General features: G+C 40.7%; 4 protein-coding genes across 9 annotated transcripts in view; 3 read left to right on the forward strand and 1 right to left on the reverse strand.

Annotated features, from left to right (window-relative positions):
- Positions 1-712: 712 nt before the first annotated feature.
- On the forward strand, positions 713-4,062 carry GDF9 (growth differentiation factor 9; the record flags this gene model as incomplete). Its single annotated transcript, XM_082323684.1, is given in 2 exon segments — positions 713-1,141; positions 3,112-4,062. Coding segments are annotated over 2 exon segments (1,380 nt in total).
- A 2,320-nt stretch (positions 4,063-6,382) lies between these two features.
- On the forward strand, positions 6,383-7,009 carry UQCRQ (ubiquinol-cytochrome c reductase complex III subunit VII). Its single transcript, XM_082324365.1, has 2 exons — positions 6,383-6,589; positions 6,787-7,009. The coding sequence occupies exons 1-2, from the start codon at positions 6,436-6,438 to the stop codon at positions 6,879-6,881; spliced, it is 249 nt and encodes an 82-aa protein (XP_082180491.1). The 5' UTR covers positions 6,383-6,435; the 3' UTR covers positions 6,882-7,009.
- A 4,121-nt stretch (positions 7,010-11,130) lies between these two features.
- LEAP2 (liver enriched antimicrobial peptide 2) lies at positions 11,131-13,097 on the forward strand. The gene is made up of 3 exons (XM_082324366.1): positions 11,131-11,250; positions 11,674-11,813; positions 12,812-13,097. Exons 1-3 carry the CDS (start codon positions 11,194-11,196, stop codon positions 12,846-12,848), a joined length of 234 nt encoding a protein of 77 aa, XP_082180492.1. The 5' UTR covers positions 11,131-11,193; the 3' UTR covers positions 12,849-13,097.
- A 135-nt stretch (positions 13,098-13,232) lies between these two features.
- The window catches only part of AFF4 (ALF transcription elongation factor 4), a 54,036-nt gene continuing 47,983 nt past the window's right edge, over positions 13,233-19,285 (reverse strand). For 5 of the 6 annotated variants that reach the window (XM_082323822.1, XM_082323823.1, XM_082323824.1 and 2 more), the window contains one exon: positions 14,372-19,103. In XM_082323822.1, the coding sequence (XP_082179948.1) occupies positions 18,985-19,103 (119 nt within the window). In that variant the 3' untranslated portion in view covers positions 14,372-18,984. Of the gene's footprint in view, positions 13,365-14,371; positions 19,104-19,285 lie in introns of those variants that run through there. The other variant, XM_082323827.1, reaches the window with a different exon arrangement.

Consider the following 19,285-nt stretch of genomic DNA (forward strand, 5'->3'; position numbering starts at 1 on the left):
AAACCCCATCCCCTTAGTTATGCTCAGCTACAAGAGTTTCTGAATATTTCTGATGCAATCAATATTACTCCATTTGGAGTCTTTTGGAGCACACTCCGCAGATGGCTGATGCTGACTGAAAAAGCACTCTGCTTTTTGGGTGCCTTACCTCACCTCAGACTGGAGGTAAGTATGTGCTGCGTGCTGGAATGACAACAAATCTGACGGTACTGTAGTCGCAGTTACCTCTCTCTCAGAGGGATGTTATTGTCTACGGAGAAGTGAAATGTGAGAAATATGTTAACAGAAAATGAAAAACAGTTGTTTTTTTTTTCTTAGCTTATTATTGCTAAGAGCAATAATATTTAGCTTTATATCTATTTCTGCAAAGAAACATGGATTTAGATAGACTAGCCAATACTAATTTGTCTCCCCAGCTCCCTCTGGAGGCTGGCACTCATTCTTGGTTTGTAATTTACCACGTGAAAAAGGTTAGCTCTCAGAATAAGGATTTTGTTCATAATATGCTTTCATGGGCAAAAGCTCTAGCCTAAATGCAAACAAGCATGTGGTTTCAGTAGCCAGCTGCAGATCTTTCTCTTTGGTTTCTAATCAGAAAGAAACCTCCCTCCCATTCCACAGCTGCAACGTATATAAGGGATCAGGCCCAGGTACTCTTTTTTTCCTTGAATGTTTTAGGGGAGGCATTTTTTTGGCTGCAACCCTAAAGAGCATGGAGAATACTTGGAGAATTTGTGTTTGTTTCTATTGCTGTCTTCAGTGGCTGTCTTCTAGCATCCAGTGTTCCCCCCACTCCAGGGGTCATGTAGTCTCTGAGAAGATCTCTGGGTTACTGGTAGCTCCTGAGGACAATGCCAGTGAGCTAAATCCGTTGTTACGGCTGCCAAAAGGTGTGAGACGTGGATATGCCCTCCTGCCTCCCCTTCTCAAGGTGCTGTCTGACCGGGAACACCAGAACTGGGAAAGCGAGGCTCCCAGGCTACAGCCAGACTCCAGAGCCCTTTGGTACATGAAGAGGCTATATAAGATGTCTGCTACCAAGGAGGGAATCCCAAAGGCTAACAAAAGCCACCTTTATAACACTGTTCGACTTTTCACTCCATGTTCTGAATGCAAGCACCACCACCTAATGAAAGGTAGGTGTGGGGTGACCTGAGTTGCAAAGGTTAAATGGGGGTTTTCCACGTGTTCAGTGCCTGCAGCATAATACAAAAATACCTGATTCCTTTAGAGTTGTTGCTATTTTAATCCTGATGGCTCTTCTCTTAAAGTGTAGGAGTTTTTTATAACCTACTTCTCCCTGAATGGCATTAGACATAGACTTCCCCACAGCTTGGGAACTGCCACACAAATGGTACTATGTTCAAGATGATACTGATGTTTCAGGCTGACTCATCTTATTATGAGTCACGAGAAAACTCTACAATCGGTTCTAAGTAAAGTAAGAAAAGTGGAAAAAATGGTTAGGCATAATGGCATTGTGTTTCCTTCTACTGCCCGTCTCAGTTTTGCTTTTTTCAAGGCCATAAAAACATAGCACTGTAATGAGACTTGTAACAAACTTCCAGAATCCCACTGCAAGATGACTTTTCTCCTTGCCTTGTACGTTTGCTAGGGAAGAATCACGACCCAATTGTGTGAATATTCAGAATGGAAGAGTAGAACTACTTGTAAATCAGGCTTGGGACTGAGAAACTAGGATGGCTGGGCACTTTGTAACTTACCATGCTTTCATGGTGTTCTCAAATGTGGTCTGGTCACAGCAACAGTAGTTAGAAATCCTTGGCCTTCTTTCTTATTCCTCCTTTCTTATTATGTGACATTAGTATTTCTTATTTCTTCCTTTCTACTTATGTGGCTGGTCTGAGTTCTCCTGACTTGGATTTTTTTCACTTAGAAAGATGGATAACACAAACATCATACTTGTGCACACTAACAGCACTTTGAGATGGAGGTTCAGTTAAGAAGTATTCACTATGGAAAAATAAAATTTAAAAAAAAGGTTTATGACTAAAATTTCCTGGCATAGTATAATCTACTGATTCAGAAATATACTCACAATTAACAGTTAATGTCATGATTATATGTCCTAAATGTAGTAATAATTAAAGCAGCAGCCCAAATCTGAACCAACTTCATACAATTCTTGAGGCTATTAAAATTCATGATTGTAGAAAAATTCATTAATATAGGAAATATAATTTTATCAATTTATCTACAGAGCCCTCATCTGATTTCTTATTATTTGGCCTATGTAAGTTTGAAGAGATCACTTAATGCATTTGTGTGGTCAAAAATGAACAATTTCTAATTTACAGAAAAAAATACAGTGCTGAGTCGTAAAAACCACAATATATTAAACATATGCTATGTCCACATCTGGAAAACAGGCCAGGAAAAGGGTTCAAAATAAGATGGAAATTGGAGCAAATTCAAAGAATGCCAGAAAAATTCTTAACATCAGGGGAAAAGATAAGAGTAGTGTATCTTACAGTAGGGGTGAATGAGACAGAAATGTGCATTCAGAATAACTTGGAAGCTCTGGTTCCGTTTCATAAAAGAAAAGCAAAGTGACACTCATGAAAGAATGATAATTTTTTTTTTTTAAGTAGTGCTAATAAAAAGGTTTCTGCCTTGCTATTACTCGGACTTGCTTGCAGCTGCTGGTCAAGAGATTTAAATAGGAGAAAATATATGAGTAGGAAGAATAACTAGAGTTAATGCTAAAAAGCTCTGAAAGGATTCACGCTATAAAATTTTAGCTATTTCATTTCATGGCTTGTATAACCTGGAGTGTGTAGTTCCTGCTTCCCCATATTGACACTGAAAAGACAACTGCTAACTTTGTCCTGTACTGTTTTTTTTTAAATGAAATGAATCCTAATACCTCTTAAGTGTGGAGTTTCTTGGTTTTGTTGTCATTTCTTAACTTTTAAATCTTATGTCCCTGACCAAAGTAGACATTCCATATAATAGAAGTAAGGGAGGGCATCTGAATTGGTTTCTTCTGTTGCCGAATTATTTCTCCTTATCCACTACATGATAGTACTTATGTCTAGGTGGAAAATTAAGATGCACTAACTCTTCAAGATTTTGTTTCCCTTCTCAGGAGACATTCACTCGGTGGATTTACTCTTCAACCTGGATCGTGTTACTGCTCTAGAGCACTTACTCAAGTCTGTCTTGCTCTATTCCTTTGACACATCAGTTCCCATTTCTTCTTCCATTACGTGCATGTGCCATTTATCTGTTAAGGAGCATGATTTTTCTAGCCAAGTATGTCCCCGTGTTTCACACACTATAGCTTTTAGCCTGCACTTTGAAGTTAGAAAACGCAAGTGGGTTGAGATTGATGTGACTTCTTTTCTCCAGCCTCTAATTGCTACTAAGAGGAGGAATATTCATATGGCTGTGAACTTCACTTGTCTGATGGGTGATCCACAACAGAACACTAACCTGGAAAATCCCATTAATATGGCACTGGTTCCCCCTTCTCTTCTTCTTTATCTGAATGATACCAGTGAGCAAGCTTACCACAGGTGGAACTCGCTTAAACACAGAAGGAAAAACCCAGTGCGGCCCAGGCAAAGGAACAGTCTGCTTATTAATCCTACGGGTGACAAAGGAAAAGAGAATTCACAGGGTAAAAGGGCCTCTCGACGGCGAAGAGAGGAGAATCTGAAAGAAGCGCCAGCAACTCCACCTTATAATTTGAGTGAATATTTCAAACAATTTCTGTTCCCTCAAAACGAGTGTGAGCTTCACAACTTCCGTCTAAGTTTTAGCCAACTAAAATGGGACAAATGGATAATAGCACCACACAGGTACAGCCCTCAGTATTGCAAAGGCGACTGCCCAAGGGTCGTCGGGCATCGTTACGGCTCTCCCGTACACACAATGGTACAGAACATAATATACGAGAAACTGGACTCAACTGTTCCAAAGCCCTCCTGTGTTCCTGCCGAATACAGCCCGCTGAGCGTCCTAACCATAGAGCCCGACGGCTCCATAGTCTACAAAGAGTATGAAGACATGATAGCTACCAAGTGCACTTGTCGGTAGTGGGTGAACCCTGATTGGTTTTACTCCGGGTTTGGGTATTTTTGCATTCTCAGAGTATCTGTAGCTGTAATCAGCTGAATAGCATTTGTGTAATTCTAATAGCTCTATAAAACCGGTTAGGATTTAGCATGGAGTTAGTAGAAGGTGTTTACATCATAGCACTTATTTTTGTAGCCACTCAGCCTTTCTATAATGTGAAATTAAATGTAAATAATATCTTTTTAGTGGGATAATTTTGCATTTAAAATGTGGAAAAGGTTTCAACTACCAGATGTCTATTTTAAGCTGTTTTGTTATAGACTTAAAAAAAGAAATAAATGCCTATCATGCATACCACTTACATTCAATGCCTGCTAGTCTTCCTCTAGATAAAGAAATCTTTTGTGTGACATCTCCAGCAAGTGTCTAGGAAGAGAGGAAAGTCTTTAATGTTAAAATTACTTTCTCAGTTTTTTCATTCTTTTTCCCTGCCACATTTCCAGTTCCCTCAAGCAAGAAGACAACTCTTCCTCACAGTTCTGTAAAAAGTTAGTTGTTCCTTGCTTTTCTTCTGTTGCGCTCTCTGGGCTTTCTCAGCCATGGGTGGTAAGAATTTAAGGACAGCTGTAACTGTAACTTATGAAAACTTAAATCACCGAACTATTTGAGTAAGAACCAGCGCCAGCTTACTGGTGAGCTGTTAAAAACAGACATGCTTGATCTAGTTCAAGAACAAATCACAAGCTGTTTGTGGGGTGAGGGCACTGAATTCTATGTGTGGAACTACACTGCCACTGAATTACAAAGCTTCTGAATTACACTGCTTCAGAATTACAACGAAATATTCAATGCTGTCAGCTTAAAAAAAAAAAAAAGCTTTTAGTAGTTAAATTAATTAAATAGGCTTCTGTTAAATTGGTTTAGTAGTCTGAAAATGTAGGGCCACAGCCTCATTTCCTCTCACAATAAAATTGTAGTTAACTGTGCCTTAATTCTATATGCTTTCAAACCAAATTTTTACTGTAATTGATTTATTTTCTCCTAGACTTTTCTAGTTTTAAGAATTCTGTCAAAAATGCTGGTTTTGGGCTGGGGACGCAAGCTAAGGGGGCTTTAGATGTGGCTCGCACACAGCAGAAGAGCTTTGGTAAGGATTTTTTTTTTTTTTTTTTAAAGAGGAGGATGTGGAGCAGCACTGTCATTTAAAATTTGTTAAGAATAGCCTTTTAAAATGATGGCTTGCTAATGCATTGATACATAAATGCCTTAACTTTCTACAATAAGCCACCTAACCAGACCCTAACCTTAGATCCTGACCTGTGCAATTCCACGGGGCTTGGACTGGGGCTGGGGGTTCAGCCCGGCAGGGAAAGGGCTGAACCTGAGGGGACGGTGTCTGACTGGGTATTACTGTGACAGTGGTTCCCCTCGTCACTGTGAACCCGTCGATGTTGCTACAATGCTTCTCTGAGTTTGAAGCACTCTGTGGAGGTGCAGTACCACCTGGCTGACGGTCACATAACTTCTATCAAAATGAAGTCCCCAGCCGAAGATTGCATTAGTCTGGAACCGTTCAACTAAAGATAGTGCTCCCTTTGGCTGTAATTGAGCTACGTTTGAAATAAATACCAAAAGCTCAAGGCAAATATCTCAATGTCAAACAAAAAAACCAAAACAAAACAAAAATCCCAGCCCACAGTCAACACTACCTTTGATTGGTTTAATTCAAATTACTTAATACAACGCCACTCCCGCCAATCCCTTGCAAACAGTGGGAATTCTGCTTCACCGAGCCGCCAAGGAGGAAAATAAAGTTGTGTCTTTCTTTGGCACGAATGGAAAAGCCTATTTATTATAAAGTGCTTAAGTCAAGCTAAAGAAACTGCATTTTTGGGTCAGCTACAAGCTGCGTCAGAAATATGTAACCTCAGTAATGGGTTAAAGGTTACGCTGGGTGGATTTATGCTGCTACACTATTTTCAGTCTGCAGTGATACTTATTCTAATAATAATGCTAATATTCAAGACCTCTTGCTGTAGAGGCCACAAAAAGGTGGCCTCTTCTAGGACGATAAGCTTATATTTGGTATTAATAGAGGGGATTTTTAAGCGCTCCCGTGAGGCGTCCCCCTCCAAAAGCGGTACTGACTCGCCTTTGAAACCCCACCCCCGCACTCAGGGGAACTCTCGCCGGGATTAAATTATTATAATTGCAGTACATAAAGTGTGATTTTAGAGGGACACCAGCCGGCGGCAGCTCTGTAAATTGTGAGGGAGCGACTGAGGGAACGGCCGCCGCCCGCCCCGGAAGCGGAAGCGGCATCGGAGATGCCGCTTCCGCTTCCGGGGCGGGCGGCGGCAGCGGCCTCGGTGAAGAAGGTGACACCGCGACGCCATGGGCCTTCACTTCGGTAACCTGGCGCGGGTTCGCCATGTCATCACCTACAGCCTTTCGCCCTTCGAGCAACGCGCCTTCCCCAACGTCTTCTCGCACGGGTTGCCCAACGTCTGGAGGCGTTTCAGGTCCCAGGTCTTCAAGGTGGTGCCCCGTGAGTACGGCGGGAGATGCCTCGCTTTTTTCCCCCCCCTCCCTCAGCATCGGTATTTTGGGGATGGGGGAAGCCGGGGCAGGCGTCTGTGTAACGGCGGCCTTGTGTAACGCTGTCTCTTGTCACAAAAGTGGTTCAGGCCACTCTGTTCTGTGCTTATTGCAGTGCGAGTTGTGAGTGTCCCCTTTCCTTTCCAGCCTTTCTGGGAGCCTATCTCCTTTACTCCTGGGGAACACAAGAGTTTGAGAGACTGAAGAGGAAGAACCCTGCTGACTATGAAAACGACCAGTAACCGAGTTAATAAGGAGATTGTTACCTCACTGTATTATCAACGCTGTGTTGCTAAGCTTGCTCACATGACTAGAGGGGTATTAAGAGGGAGATAAGTCTTGTCTAATAAACTTTAACTTTGCCCCATGACTTTGTGTGAAATCTCTGTCTTGAGATGTTTAAGGTGAGCAGCCTCAAATCTCTGTCTGGCTCACTCTGTACAGAGAGATAATCAGGCTGAAGTTCTGTATGCTCAGATGTTTTTATGTTAGAGCATTTCCAGCTTTTTTGGACTCCTTTTTCTTTGAAACGTTTCTCAGTATAACCAGTGTAGCGAGGGCTGCCTCCAGCTAGAGATGATTTGAAATAACGGCTCATTGCTCCCTTTATCTTTTCATCACTGGCCACTTCTTTTTTTCCTTTATCCTTGATATCTGTGAAAAACAAATAGGCCACCTGATTTGGTATTGACCAAAACTGCATGAGCTGGCTGATGGCTCAGGACTGAACGTGGACCTTGACCTCTGTACAGAGGCTCTCCCTTCACAAGGAGCCCGGTGCAGATGATGATGGGTAACGGGTACAAGCTGTGCTGGGAGGGGTTTCATCTTGATGTAAGAAAGGAATTTTTCACAGTGAGAACAAGCCCTCGCTGGAACAACCTCCCGAGGGAGGTGGTGGAGCCCCCATTGCTGCAGGTTTTCGAGGTGCTACTGGACAGGGTGCTGGATGATCTCACCTGGGCTCCTTTCCCATGAAAGGCTGGACCAGACAATCTTTCGAGGTCCCTTCCAACCTGGGCTGCTCTATGATTCTGTGATTCTAATTACCTAGTTATGTTAATTAATGTTAACAGAATGATTAACTGCAATTCTGATCTCTCATTAGTGTTAATAGGCTGGATTTGAAGCTTCCTGGAAACTACCAGGAGAAACAAGACTGTTTAATACCTGAAGATGATTTAAAAACAAATGCTAGTAGTGGAGTTACTTAAGTATGTGACAAGGAAATTCACACTGAGGCCCTAAGTATATAAACAAGCTTCACTGTTCCAAGTCCAGAACATCTGGCTGGTTCCTTTATCCTTTTTTCCTTCCTTTCAGTCCTCAGCTGACTGTCTCAAGCTCAGGCCCCATGCAAAGCAACTCGTTTATCTCCCTGTCATGCTGGTCCTGTAGCTGGTACCGAGTTTATCTTATCCGCAGGGCGGGAGTGACGTTTCCCTGTGTTAGCTTCTCGGTGTGCTCAGGGCTGGGCTGTCTGGAAGACAAAGATGCTCCGTCTCTCGCTTCAGGAAGTTGGGGGTATGCAATTTTTATAGCTGAATGCTTTATTCCTTTGGGGCTCTTAACATACATTTAAAAAGCACGTGAGACTAAGCTCAGTCTTAGGGCTGTCCTTGCTGCTCTTGTGTTTACTCCAAATACAGTCTGAGGTTGGCATAAACAGGAGTAATACAAGTCATCCAGTACTGCAAGTTGCGCCAAAAATATTCTGAACTTAAATTTAACTCTGCGTTTCAGTTCGTTGCTATTTTCTAGGCAGCTTAAGCAAGCAGGGAGCAACAACCTGGCTACCATGACTGCAAGAGCTGGCAAAGATACCTAGAAGCAGACTTTATTCGAAACTTGCATCCTGCTTATTTAGCCCCTGAGAGCACCCGCAGCAGCTGATGGGTAGCCTAAATGATAGCACGTGTGAACTTTTTTGTTGGTAGCTTCAGTGAACCCTTGGTTTTCACTGCATTTTGTCTTAGCAACTCTGCTGAAGGTGAGCAGCTCATCCCGGTCTCTCTCACAAGGTCTCTGCCCCTGTTCACAGGCAGCTGAGCTGTGTCTGAACCAGCTGACAGACTACGATAAACAGCGTGGCACCTTCCCCTCAGCCCAGCGAGTGCTCCGGCAGCGGCTCAGCCCTGCTGCAATGTCAGCAGCGAGTCAGCAGGCAGCTGGGCCTCCTCACCCTTTGCTCCACCGGCCTGCCACAACCCTGCCGAGCCCTCCGCCGCCTCTGGCGCTCACCCAGAGCGCCCGCAGGGCCCAGCCTGCCGGGTGCAGAACCCGTTACCGGCAGGGATGGCTCCTGCTGGACCTGCGGCATTCAGGAGTTCGGGCGGTGGGCGTCTCAGCATCTGAACAAGGTGTTTGAAAATTTCTCAGTCTTCTAGTTAATTTCTGTTCTCCCTTTGCTCAATGTTACAACTAGCAATGTTTTGTGGCTTTTTTTTTTTTGTTATAAGCTGCACCTTTGCTGTGGCATTTTACTGGTGTGCTGGACTTGCACACATGGAAACAATTGTTTCAATTTTTTTTTCTTTTCCTTAGTTTCTTGCACAGAGTAAATGGATTGCTGCCTGAAAGGGATATGCTGACGCTATTAGTAACGCAGAAGGACACACACCAATTTTGACATATCAGCACAAAGTACTAGTCTTACCTAGCCAAAAGCCGAGAAACGATGACTTACAGAGGGCACTGCTCTCAGAGCTGTCATTTCAAATCCTGTGCTCCACAGATGAAGTCAAGACTGCTGTTGCTGCCTCTTTTTTTCCTTTCTCTGTTCTATACTAGTGCCTAGTGGAAATAGCAGAAATTAGAACTCGGATGCATGTAAAGAAAGGACGTCATGGGAAAAACCATCGAGAAATTCACAGCCAAATGTAAAAGAAACTATTAAGTTCAGCTATTTAATGTGCCATGATTTACCATCCTATTTCCTTCCCTTCGTAAGACCCAGGAAGGTGAAATAACGAAGGGTTTTGATTCCTCCTCCCGGGGAAGCACAACAAGCAGGGCAGAGGAAAGAAGGACCCTAGGAAAGGAACAAATTTTCCAATAGTGGTTGCAGACAATATGCTGGGAAGGGGTTTTATTTAATCCCCGTGAAGTTTGGGCTAAGGGGTAATCATCTGTAGACAGGAACCTGACAACATGGCATTATCTTAACCTAAGTAACTTGCCTTCCACGTTGGCACTTATGCCTCCATATTAAGCAATCACAGAAAATGTAGCCTATTACATCCAGATTTGTATTTACAATTTAGCTAAAACACAGTTTACTACAATATCTTCCTATTTGAAGTAACTTAAACCATAGTGTGCTCCAAAACCTACGCATACTTGACACGAATAAGTTGGTATTCTCTTTGTTACTCTGCAGTCTCAAAAGTCTTGTACCTGACAGATACGGCGTACATGGGACAGATGTGGGAGCCAGATGCACAAGATCTCACGGATGAGGAGGAGGAGCGAGTACCAGCAAGGTCCATATACAACTGGTAATCTTAGACATACACTTCTCCTGCTTGTCCCAATGTTTGTAAGCTGAGAGGATCATAGAGAAGATGAGAGGTAACAGATAGCTCTTCTTAAACATTCTTTTCTCTAGGCTGTTGCAATCTCATTTCACAATGGAAGAAGTTAAGATTCCTCTTAATTACAAACTGCTCATCCACATCCATGGGAGTTGTTGGCACCTTTTAGAATACTAATCTGAGTTACACTGTGAGGTACAGAGGCAGACTATAGCAGAGACGGCTCATCTAAAGAAACCATAGTCTTGCCACATGGAGCAACTCGGCTCCGGAAAACCCCTGCAGCAGTCTCTTCTACTTTTGGGATTAGCTAGCTAAAGATTATTACCTTTAACTGATCATTATCTTTAACTTAGGATCCTTGGAAGAGGAGGTCTATTATTTATTGTGCATAACATACTTTCTACATTCTACATCTGAAAAGAATTACATCTGCTTTTTGAGTACTGTGTGCATGGAAAGGAAGGTTAAGTAACTTCCTCATGATTCTTTCATGTACCAAGAATGAGAAGCAGAATCAAACGCACGATTCTCTGCTCCAAATAAGCTTGGTAAGACAATACTTACCCCCAGCTGACAAACTCAAAGCTGCACACACTGTGAATGTCAGAGAAGTTAAATAAGGTTATGGCTTTTGATCTTTACCATACCACTTCGGGCCAGCCACCCTTTTGCTCACAAATACACCATGGAGTTCTGGTAACACGTTAGGTAGGTTTTAAAAAAAGGAACAGTTGGCACAACTGGTAAGCTGACCAGACAAAGTACAAGTGGAAGGAGAGTAAATCATTACCTAGATAGACAGGCCTTGAACCAGATCACTTCAGCAGATGCTAACTTAGTAATTCCGCCTTGCTCCGAAACGAACTTTGTTCCTGTAATGACTGACAGCTGATGCAATGATAAGAGAATGAAGTCTATAAAAATCTAGCCGAAGCTTGGGAAGTTCTATTTGGGGCTCTTCCTACTTCCTCCCACGAAGGCTGGTCCTGCGGTCGAAGTGACAGCTCATACTGTGAAGATGCACTGTTGGAAAATGATGGCGGTCTTTTTGCTCTGCTCACTGCTGCTCAGCCAGGTAAACAGAAATAACTATTTAAAGTGCTAATTCAAATGGTCAGGTAGTTAATAAAAACTGATGGGATTTGCATGAATAAGAATAACCGGCAGGAGTTAGAGGTGACAGTAGAGCTCTTTTAGAGGATTCAACATCATTAAAAAAGTAGAGTAACTGCCTAGTGAATACTGGGTTACTCTGAGATGTAACTTAGCAGGTAATTCTGCCTTTCCTCTCAAGATGATTAAAAAACAGTTAATTTTTATACTTTTTACTTCTTTGGGGTTAGGATGCAAGCAATTGTACTTTAACAGAGCATGCTATGATCTGAAAATGAGAAAGATTTCAAGTTCCTCACTTAAGACTGCTGACCTCAGCATCAGAGCGACCAAGCGCCTACAGTTGCTGCGCGTGCCTGACGGTCGCACTACAACTCTGTTTCAGACACACGGTGCTTCCTTGCACCAGCGACAGCCTCGGCTAACAAGACAGAGGCGGATGACACCTTTCTGGAGAGGAGTCTCACTGAGACCCATTGGAGCCTCCTGCAGGGATAACAGTGAATGCATTACAATGCTGTGCAGGTAACTCATCCTGATCAATGTTCAGGCTCAGCGATGCTTGATATTATGTTATGTAGAGGAAGTTATCACTTATTCTCACCCACACGGGGTATGGAGTTAATTCTGTGCATAAAAAAGATACCAGGAATAGGGATGGGGCAATAGATTTAGACCTCTTTTGTAAGCAACGCAAACAGAGCAGAGTCCAAGTGCCCTTGATGACATGCCTTAGTCCTTTCGTTGCAACCCCAAATAACCTGTCTTTTCCAAAAAGAACATAGGATTCTAGACAGCTTTTATGTAATCACTTAGACACCTTAAAATTAATCCTTTTTAAAGCCAATACTGTTCACTTTAAAGCATATATTAATTAAAAGCAGTATCTTACTCTAAATTAATCACTTTAAGCTCATAGTTCAAGACAACTAAGATATCAAAAGTCATTTAGTTCTCATGAACACTAGACATGAGCAAATTGTCCAACTACATATTGTTAAATTGATTAGTTAAAATTACTACTTAGTGACTGAAAGCTGATTTTGTGTGGCATCTACTGTACACATACCAGAAAACAGAGACAGGGCAGAATATATCCATTTTCTACTATACATAAATATAACAGGACATGGTAGTTGGGCTGCTATTTTGCATGCACTTGAAATGCATCATTTCGTTCTACTGATTAACACAGGTGAACGGTAACAGCAGCTCCAGGAAGATACAGACAGAAAGGGATTTCTATTGTGTGTAATTTCTACACCGCAGCCTGAGCGTATAGCCCTGGGTAACATGCATTTTGGAGCTGTTATGCAAAGCAAAGAACATAAAATGAATCAAGACGAACTGAAGAGAGTTAAAGAGGTGAATACAATGTGCACGGCTACATGAGCTGAATACGAGCACGGTTGTAACAGCTGGGTGAGCGGAGCACTGCTAAGGATGTATCCGAGGATGTATGTCTGAGCCCTAGACAGCTGGCAGTCCGAGCTGTCAGTGCCCGATGATGTTTTGTTTTCCAGGAAGAACCGCTGTTTCCTTAGAACAGCCTCGGAGTGACCTATCACGATGAACACCCATCACTGTTACTGCTAACAGTGCTCCACTCTACTTGTGAAATATTTATTGACTGTTCCAAAACCAGGACAGTGAATCGAGCAATAAGTAGATTTGACATTTCTGTCATATGAACTGATAAAAGGACTTCAACAGAGCTTGAGAGCTTTCCTAACCAAGGCTGTACCTCTGCAGCACACACTTCAGGATGACTCTCTGGCCAAGCTCAATAAAAGGACTCTGCATCTCACGTTCGTTTTGTTTTTTTTGTAATGGTTCAATTTTTTTTTTTTAAGGTGTGAATTAAAAATTTATACTCAGCAAATCACCTTGGTTTTCCTTGTATCTGGTGAGAAAAGTGTATGGCGAGTGCACATCAGACATTTCAAGTAGGAGTGCTTACTTCAGACTAGACTTTAGACATTTATCCTTCAACCTGGCAAGTGCATAAAGTAGATCACGCTTCCATCTCATTTCAGTCTCAACAGCTGAACTCTTATCGGTACTTCAGATAAAGGCCTGTTAGAAAGAGGGAGCAAACAAACTGATAATACTGATAGCATTTTCAATATCCCAAATATATCCAGTGATAACTGAAAGGAAAAGTATTTACTTGTAATTACTAATCAGATTTACTGAAATAAATGTCCCAGACTGACTTTTGCCACTATTTTAAAATAAATTGACCAAAATCCAATTTTGACCAGATGCACGTTAACTCCGAGGGCTGAGACAAACAAAGCCACTTTTGATTAGACAAATATCAACAAGTCTAGGACACAAACACTGAATGCTATTTTCTTTTTGTTATACATAGAGCACTAGGATCAAAAAAGAAAACTCTGCTTACAAATGCAATACCAGGGAGGAGAAAGCCCATGCAACAGATACGAGCACAGTGTTTTTGAAGTTTAATACAGAAAATCTATTTGATATTTATTAAACTTAGTTTCTCCAGTTACAGTTTTGCATTGTACAAAGCATTTTAATGACACAGTAGTTAAAAAGATCTTTACAAATTGAAATGTGATACCCTTTTCTCCAAATATTTTAATTGCCATAAATTTGTTTAAAAATACACATTAAACGCATGTTTCAGACACTAAACTTTCTATAATCTCAATACCACAAAATACATAGAATATACTATACAGATGTGGAAAAAAATCTAGTTAGTATATAATACTTTGCTCACCATTAACAGCTTTATTACGTGAAATGCACATACTGACTTAGAAATCCTAATTTTGAGCCCCAAAGTACCCTTTGAAATTTCAAATGTATTGCAACAAATAAAAATCACAGTTTGTTTTTTTTTAGGTTTTGGTTGAAGACAGATGCCTAAATATTTTGATATAAACAAAATGTAACACATGGACTTGTCATGTACAAAGCATAAAACAGAGACATCCCATTAGTTACTAACAGTACCTTTCTGTATGATTAATAAGGGCTTCATTTATAAGTGACAGGTTAAAAGTTACCTTCCCCCACCCACAAGCCCTCCCCCAAAAGAAAAACCCTTCTTCACCAAATAATAATTTCAAATAAGATAAAGGATTTTTAATAAATATATAAGCACTTTATCCTCCATATACAAAATTTCTTAAAACAATTTAAAAGGGGGACCAGATACAAATGTCAGGAACTGTGCTTGCAAAAGTCATGCCTGGTCCTTAGAGTTGAGTTTTCAGATGTATAATGCCAATGCAGCCAAAAACAAATGCTGCAGAAGTACTGTGCACCCAACTACATCAACTATCAGGGTTGCATATAAAAACTGAAGACAGGGAACACTGCATTCCAATTTGCCTGTATCGGCTCCGTTAGCACGTGCGGAGAGTTACGACAGGAATGGATACATTAGGTTTCCAGATTAAATTAAAACAGGTGAAGCATTTACATAAAGATAGCCTACATAAACTCTATGCTGTACCACAGCATTTCAAATTGCTCCGTATAGTGTATTCGGGAGAAACTCAGCTGAGTATGGGCAGAGAGCAGAGAGCTAAGGCTGCCCGAAAGGCTGACCCAGCACAGCCCCGAGCTGCTGCTCTGCCACGCTCACGCTGAGAGGAGAATTTACCGACCGTACAGCTGACCCTTCCCTCCCCGCCGCTGCCCTTTTCAAACAGCATCACGGCAGCAGAGACCAATTCCTCGGTAAGTAATGGAGCTGGACGTACACCACGATTCCCTGATTGATTGAGTTTACATAACTTTCCTACTTGGCAAATTTGTCTCCTGGAATAGGTCTGGATTTGTCTGAGTTGGCTAGCAAAAGCTTTGGCTACTCTTTAGACTTAAGATGTCTAGCATTAACTTTGTTGCTTGGAAACACAGGGGTTTCCGTAACACTGATTCTTCAGATGGAGTAATTTAAACCCTGACCAAAGTATTTGTCAGAAATCTAAGAATTTGGAAGTTGTTTACTCCCCAATGGGTAATTCAAACTTGACTTGCTCAGGCCCTTTTGTATCTGCCTTAATATAAACACTGCAGTGACAGCAAATATCTGTTAGGTAAATGAAATATTAAATACAGCAAAGGTAGTCTCTCTTTCCAGTAGTTTGCCATTTTGGCAAACCACATAATTATCTGCCTACGGCTTTATTTTACTTGCCCCAGGCAAGCGCTACATTATTTCCATAAAGTACTGACTCTCTGTATGTTGGGGCCATTCATAAATACATTTCAGGGCATTTTTTTGTTATCACAGCAATCAAGCCTCAGCAATCTAAAGGAATATACATTGCACTCCTGTATAATATGCAAGATTTATCACCAATAAGATGGTGATTCAGCACTCAATAAATAATATATCAATATAGTCAGTTGCACCATAATCTAAAAACAAGTATAACATATACTTTGGACAGACTGAGTTCATATATATATACATATATATTAAAAGACACATACAATACAAATTGCATACTGCCATCGAAAGCCAAGAAGAGCCATCCATATGCTCTGCTTTATGGCTAATAGTTTCAAATCAAAATAAAAGTCTCGGGCTGTTTTGCTCTGGTGTCCTGAAGATTTCTTTATCATTATAAATGGTTGCACCTTATCACCTAGGAACCTGCAAGTTTGACAGCAAATTCAAATAGCATTGATATCTGAGCAAGCCTAGTCTGATTAAGCCATTTTTAAGATTCACCAACTGGGACCGCGTTCAGTGAGGGAATTAAAATTACAGCGTTGATATGTATTTAATATACAATTGTCTAGGGAATCATTTAGGAAGCCAGGAGTTAGGGATTCCCTCATCGTTAGTCACTAGTGCGACTTGCATTACTACTGAAGTGACATGCATTTCCACTGCTGTTGGGTAGAGGTACGAAAGGACAGGTTTAGACCGTTCGCCTGCACTTTGACAGAGGGATGGAAGCCTATTACGTACTCGTCTTTTTTTTAGCTATGAAATCTGACAAAGTACATAACTTTTCTCTCGGAAACAAGGGTAAGTCCCAAATTAAGATATGCTTTTGGAATTGCGAAGTTTAAATTTATCCGTTTGAAATAGCCACAGATGCGTAAGGCATTTCTTTTCAGTTAACAAGACCACTGCGTATCTCCCGTACAGACAGAAGACCTGGGATATTTCACTACAAAGTGTACTGTTTAGGTGGGACACTTTCAACCAGTTCAGGTCCACATTTTGACACAATGTAAAAAAGTCTTCTGGTCATTTGAAGACGATTTTTTAAGATCCACTGATCTAGGGATAAGCGATACATTTTCAAGAGACCAATTTAGTGTGACACCAAAAGGTATTTGTGGGACTCTAGTTAAGGAAAAAAAATTCCCAGAGATGAGACCATTCCTGCTAACAGTAATGGTAACTGTGCACAAAGGAGCAAGCCAAAAAACAGCCATGCTGGCTAGTGCAGCACTACACGAAAAATAAACTATGAATGCAACTTCTACGAAGGTGTTTTTTATATAGCGTCAAAAGTGTGCTAGGCACTTTAGAGTATTAAAGGAAAAATAGTTGACAGTGTCCCATTAACCAAGATGCGGAGTTTGAGGGTACAGAGTTCTGTCTCAAACAGCAAACATGAACAGAAACGTGACCTTGCACAGTGATTCAAGAAAAAGGATGCTCCAACAGACCTGAAGAGTAAATTCAGCTATCATGGAAAAAGTCACAGGTCTGTTAACCATGTATTAATTCGTACGTAGCAAAGCTTTTCTGGAAGTACAAAACACACTGGAACGCAAAGGAAGCTCTACGAATATGCAGCTACCTTTTAGTAGGTTACTAATTTGCAAAACTTCTAAACTCTTAAAGCCCATAGGACATACTGCAGTACTAAGTAGCGTAGAATTCTATTCCTTCTCTCGAGGTTGCCGTGATTTTGGCACTTAACTACAACTACACAAAAAATTTAGTGCAATAATTTTCCTGAACATGCACGTTCATATCTGGTACAGAATAAAGGGCTAAATGGGAGAGAAAACAAAGCAGCATTCCACAATCTCACTCCAAAGGATTCAGAGTTTGACTCTTCAAAAGGAGACCACCGCAATGAGAAGTCAGTTTGTGTGACAGACGCTAGTACTTTTAAAAAGGAAATGGAATTTTACCAAAGTACTGCAGAAGACCACTGCATACAGTATACCTGGTCCTGCTGTAAAACATCTTGTAAACAGTTCATAAAATCTTCATCTAAAAGTAAGGCATAAGGCACACCAGACATGTTAGGGGCACTAAGCAATACTGAAAGCAGTAGCATTTTAAACCTTTTACTCAGACAAGCACCTTATGTGGAAAGGTACTTTGGTTTACACTTTTTGAGAGCAGTCAAATGCAACTCCATGAACCATTTCTGTTGCACCAAGTTGCTCCCTTGCAAGTGAATATTATGCTCCATCAAACATTAACGGGACCTTCATTAACACGGGGTAAATACAAGTTTTAAATCCATTCTGCATCAAAACAGTCAGATAATTTCCCTGTAATAGCAGGTGTGCTCCCACCCCACGATGGCTGTTGCACTGTCATCCTGTAGTGTCCATTACCTATCAGACCCTAAAAGGAAAAAAAAAAAATGGACCTCGATTTCTACTTAAGATTCCTGGTTTCTCAGTCAATGGAAAAGATGCAAATGACAGTTCTGGTAGGAATTTAACTATTGTTGTTTTTTTTTTTTTTAACCACAAAGTTCACTGATTTTGTAAGTGTCAAAAAATGACAAGCAAGGAAACAAAATGTATTTTAAATGAAGAGATACAAAAAAGCACAAGATTGTCCATTTCAGAAACCCTTCCTGTATGCATCGCACCTATCAGATTGAAGTTCATTCCTACACCATTACTTCGATATAACATTAAATGCAAATTACTGTAATGTTTTGTGATTGTTATAGTGTTAATCGATGTTTTGAAACTGCCTTGGAAACAATCCAAGTCAGATCCAGCTAAATACTTTTCCATATAAATTTCTTTATAATTCATTTAAATGAAGTATCTTAATACGTAGAAGAATATCTGGAACTTTTCTATTTAGTACAAATTCTGCAATAATAAATCTGTAGTTGACATTTATTAGTTGACTCATAGGCATTAGGCATGAAAAGTATGGTGTCCCTACACGTTAGAACCTATCAACCCTAGTTCCTTTTACAGGCTCTACCACCACAAGACATTACAGAGTAACAAAGTTCACAAAGTACTTAAATAAAGTGTCTATGTTTAATTTCTGCTAAGTACTCAAAAGGGTAAATTTAGGGAAGAAATAGCTAAAAACTGCCCAAAACTGGGCTTTTCAAAATTAAAATTAAAAAAATTAAAATAAATAGGATTTAAACTGACTATTTATGTATTATGACTGGAATTCCAATGATCTATCCATGATAGATCAGCAAAACTACACCTTTATATGTAGCAAATTTTAAAATATTTAAATAACTTAAAATGGGAATACTGAAGAAGTCCATTAACCAGATTATTTGGGGTTAAAACACAAAACACAAATGAGGATGGGAGACATGTGAAAGCATTCCTTGCTCTTAGTGTCAACTAAGCAATGTGTTATGGCAGTCTTCCTTATTGACATGACACAGTGTTGTGGAGATAAATCAGAGGCAGCGAGAAAAATGTGTTCGATTTTCCATTCCTTCAGTTCAAAATATCACTTGGCATCCAGGCGCAACCAATGTAATCCCTGACGGGTGTAACGCACTAGGTCTGTCATGATGCTTGAATTAAAAATCAGAGGGCCCATAACTTTATCCAGTTCAGCAAAGAACTCTAAAACAACAGAAACACAAGTTAAACTATGCACGTATTTTTATATGGGAAATATTACACCCAAACTCCTCATCTTTTCAGCATGAATCTTTTAGAGTAAGATAGATAGAAGAACATAAAGATGGCCGAATGACGGAAGAATAAAAGCAAAGGAAAAAGGTCCTTTCTAATCAATTTTTTCA

This window comes from Platalea leucorodia (genome assembly GCF_965183815.1).
Source record: "Platalea leucorodia genome assembly, chromosome: 11".
Lineage (NCBI taxonomy): Eukaryota > Metazoa > Chordata > Aves > Pelecaniformes > Threskiornithidae > Platalea > Platalea leucorodia.

Coding starts and splice junctions, on each gene's coding strand:
- UQCRQ (XM_082324365.1), top strand. CDS start 6,436: ATGGGCCTTCACTTCGGTAACCTGGCGCGGGTTCGCCATGTCATCACC. Junction 6,590..6,786: donor GGTCTTCAAGGTGGTGCCCC/GTGAGTACGGCG, acceptor TTTCCTTTCCAG/CCTTTCTGGGAGCCTATCTC.
- LEAP2 (XM_082324366.1), top strand. CDS start 11,194: ATGCACTGTTGGAAAATGATGGCGGTCTTTTTGCTCTGCTCACTGCTG. Junction 11,251..11,673: donor GCTCACTGCTGCTCAGCCAG/GTAAACAGAAAT, acceptor ACTCTGTTTCAG/ACACACGGTGCTTCCTTGCA. Junction 11,814..12,811: donor TGCATTACAATGCTGTGCAG/GTAACTCATCCT, acceptor TTTGTTTTCCAG/GAAGAACCGCTGTTTCCTTA.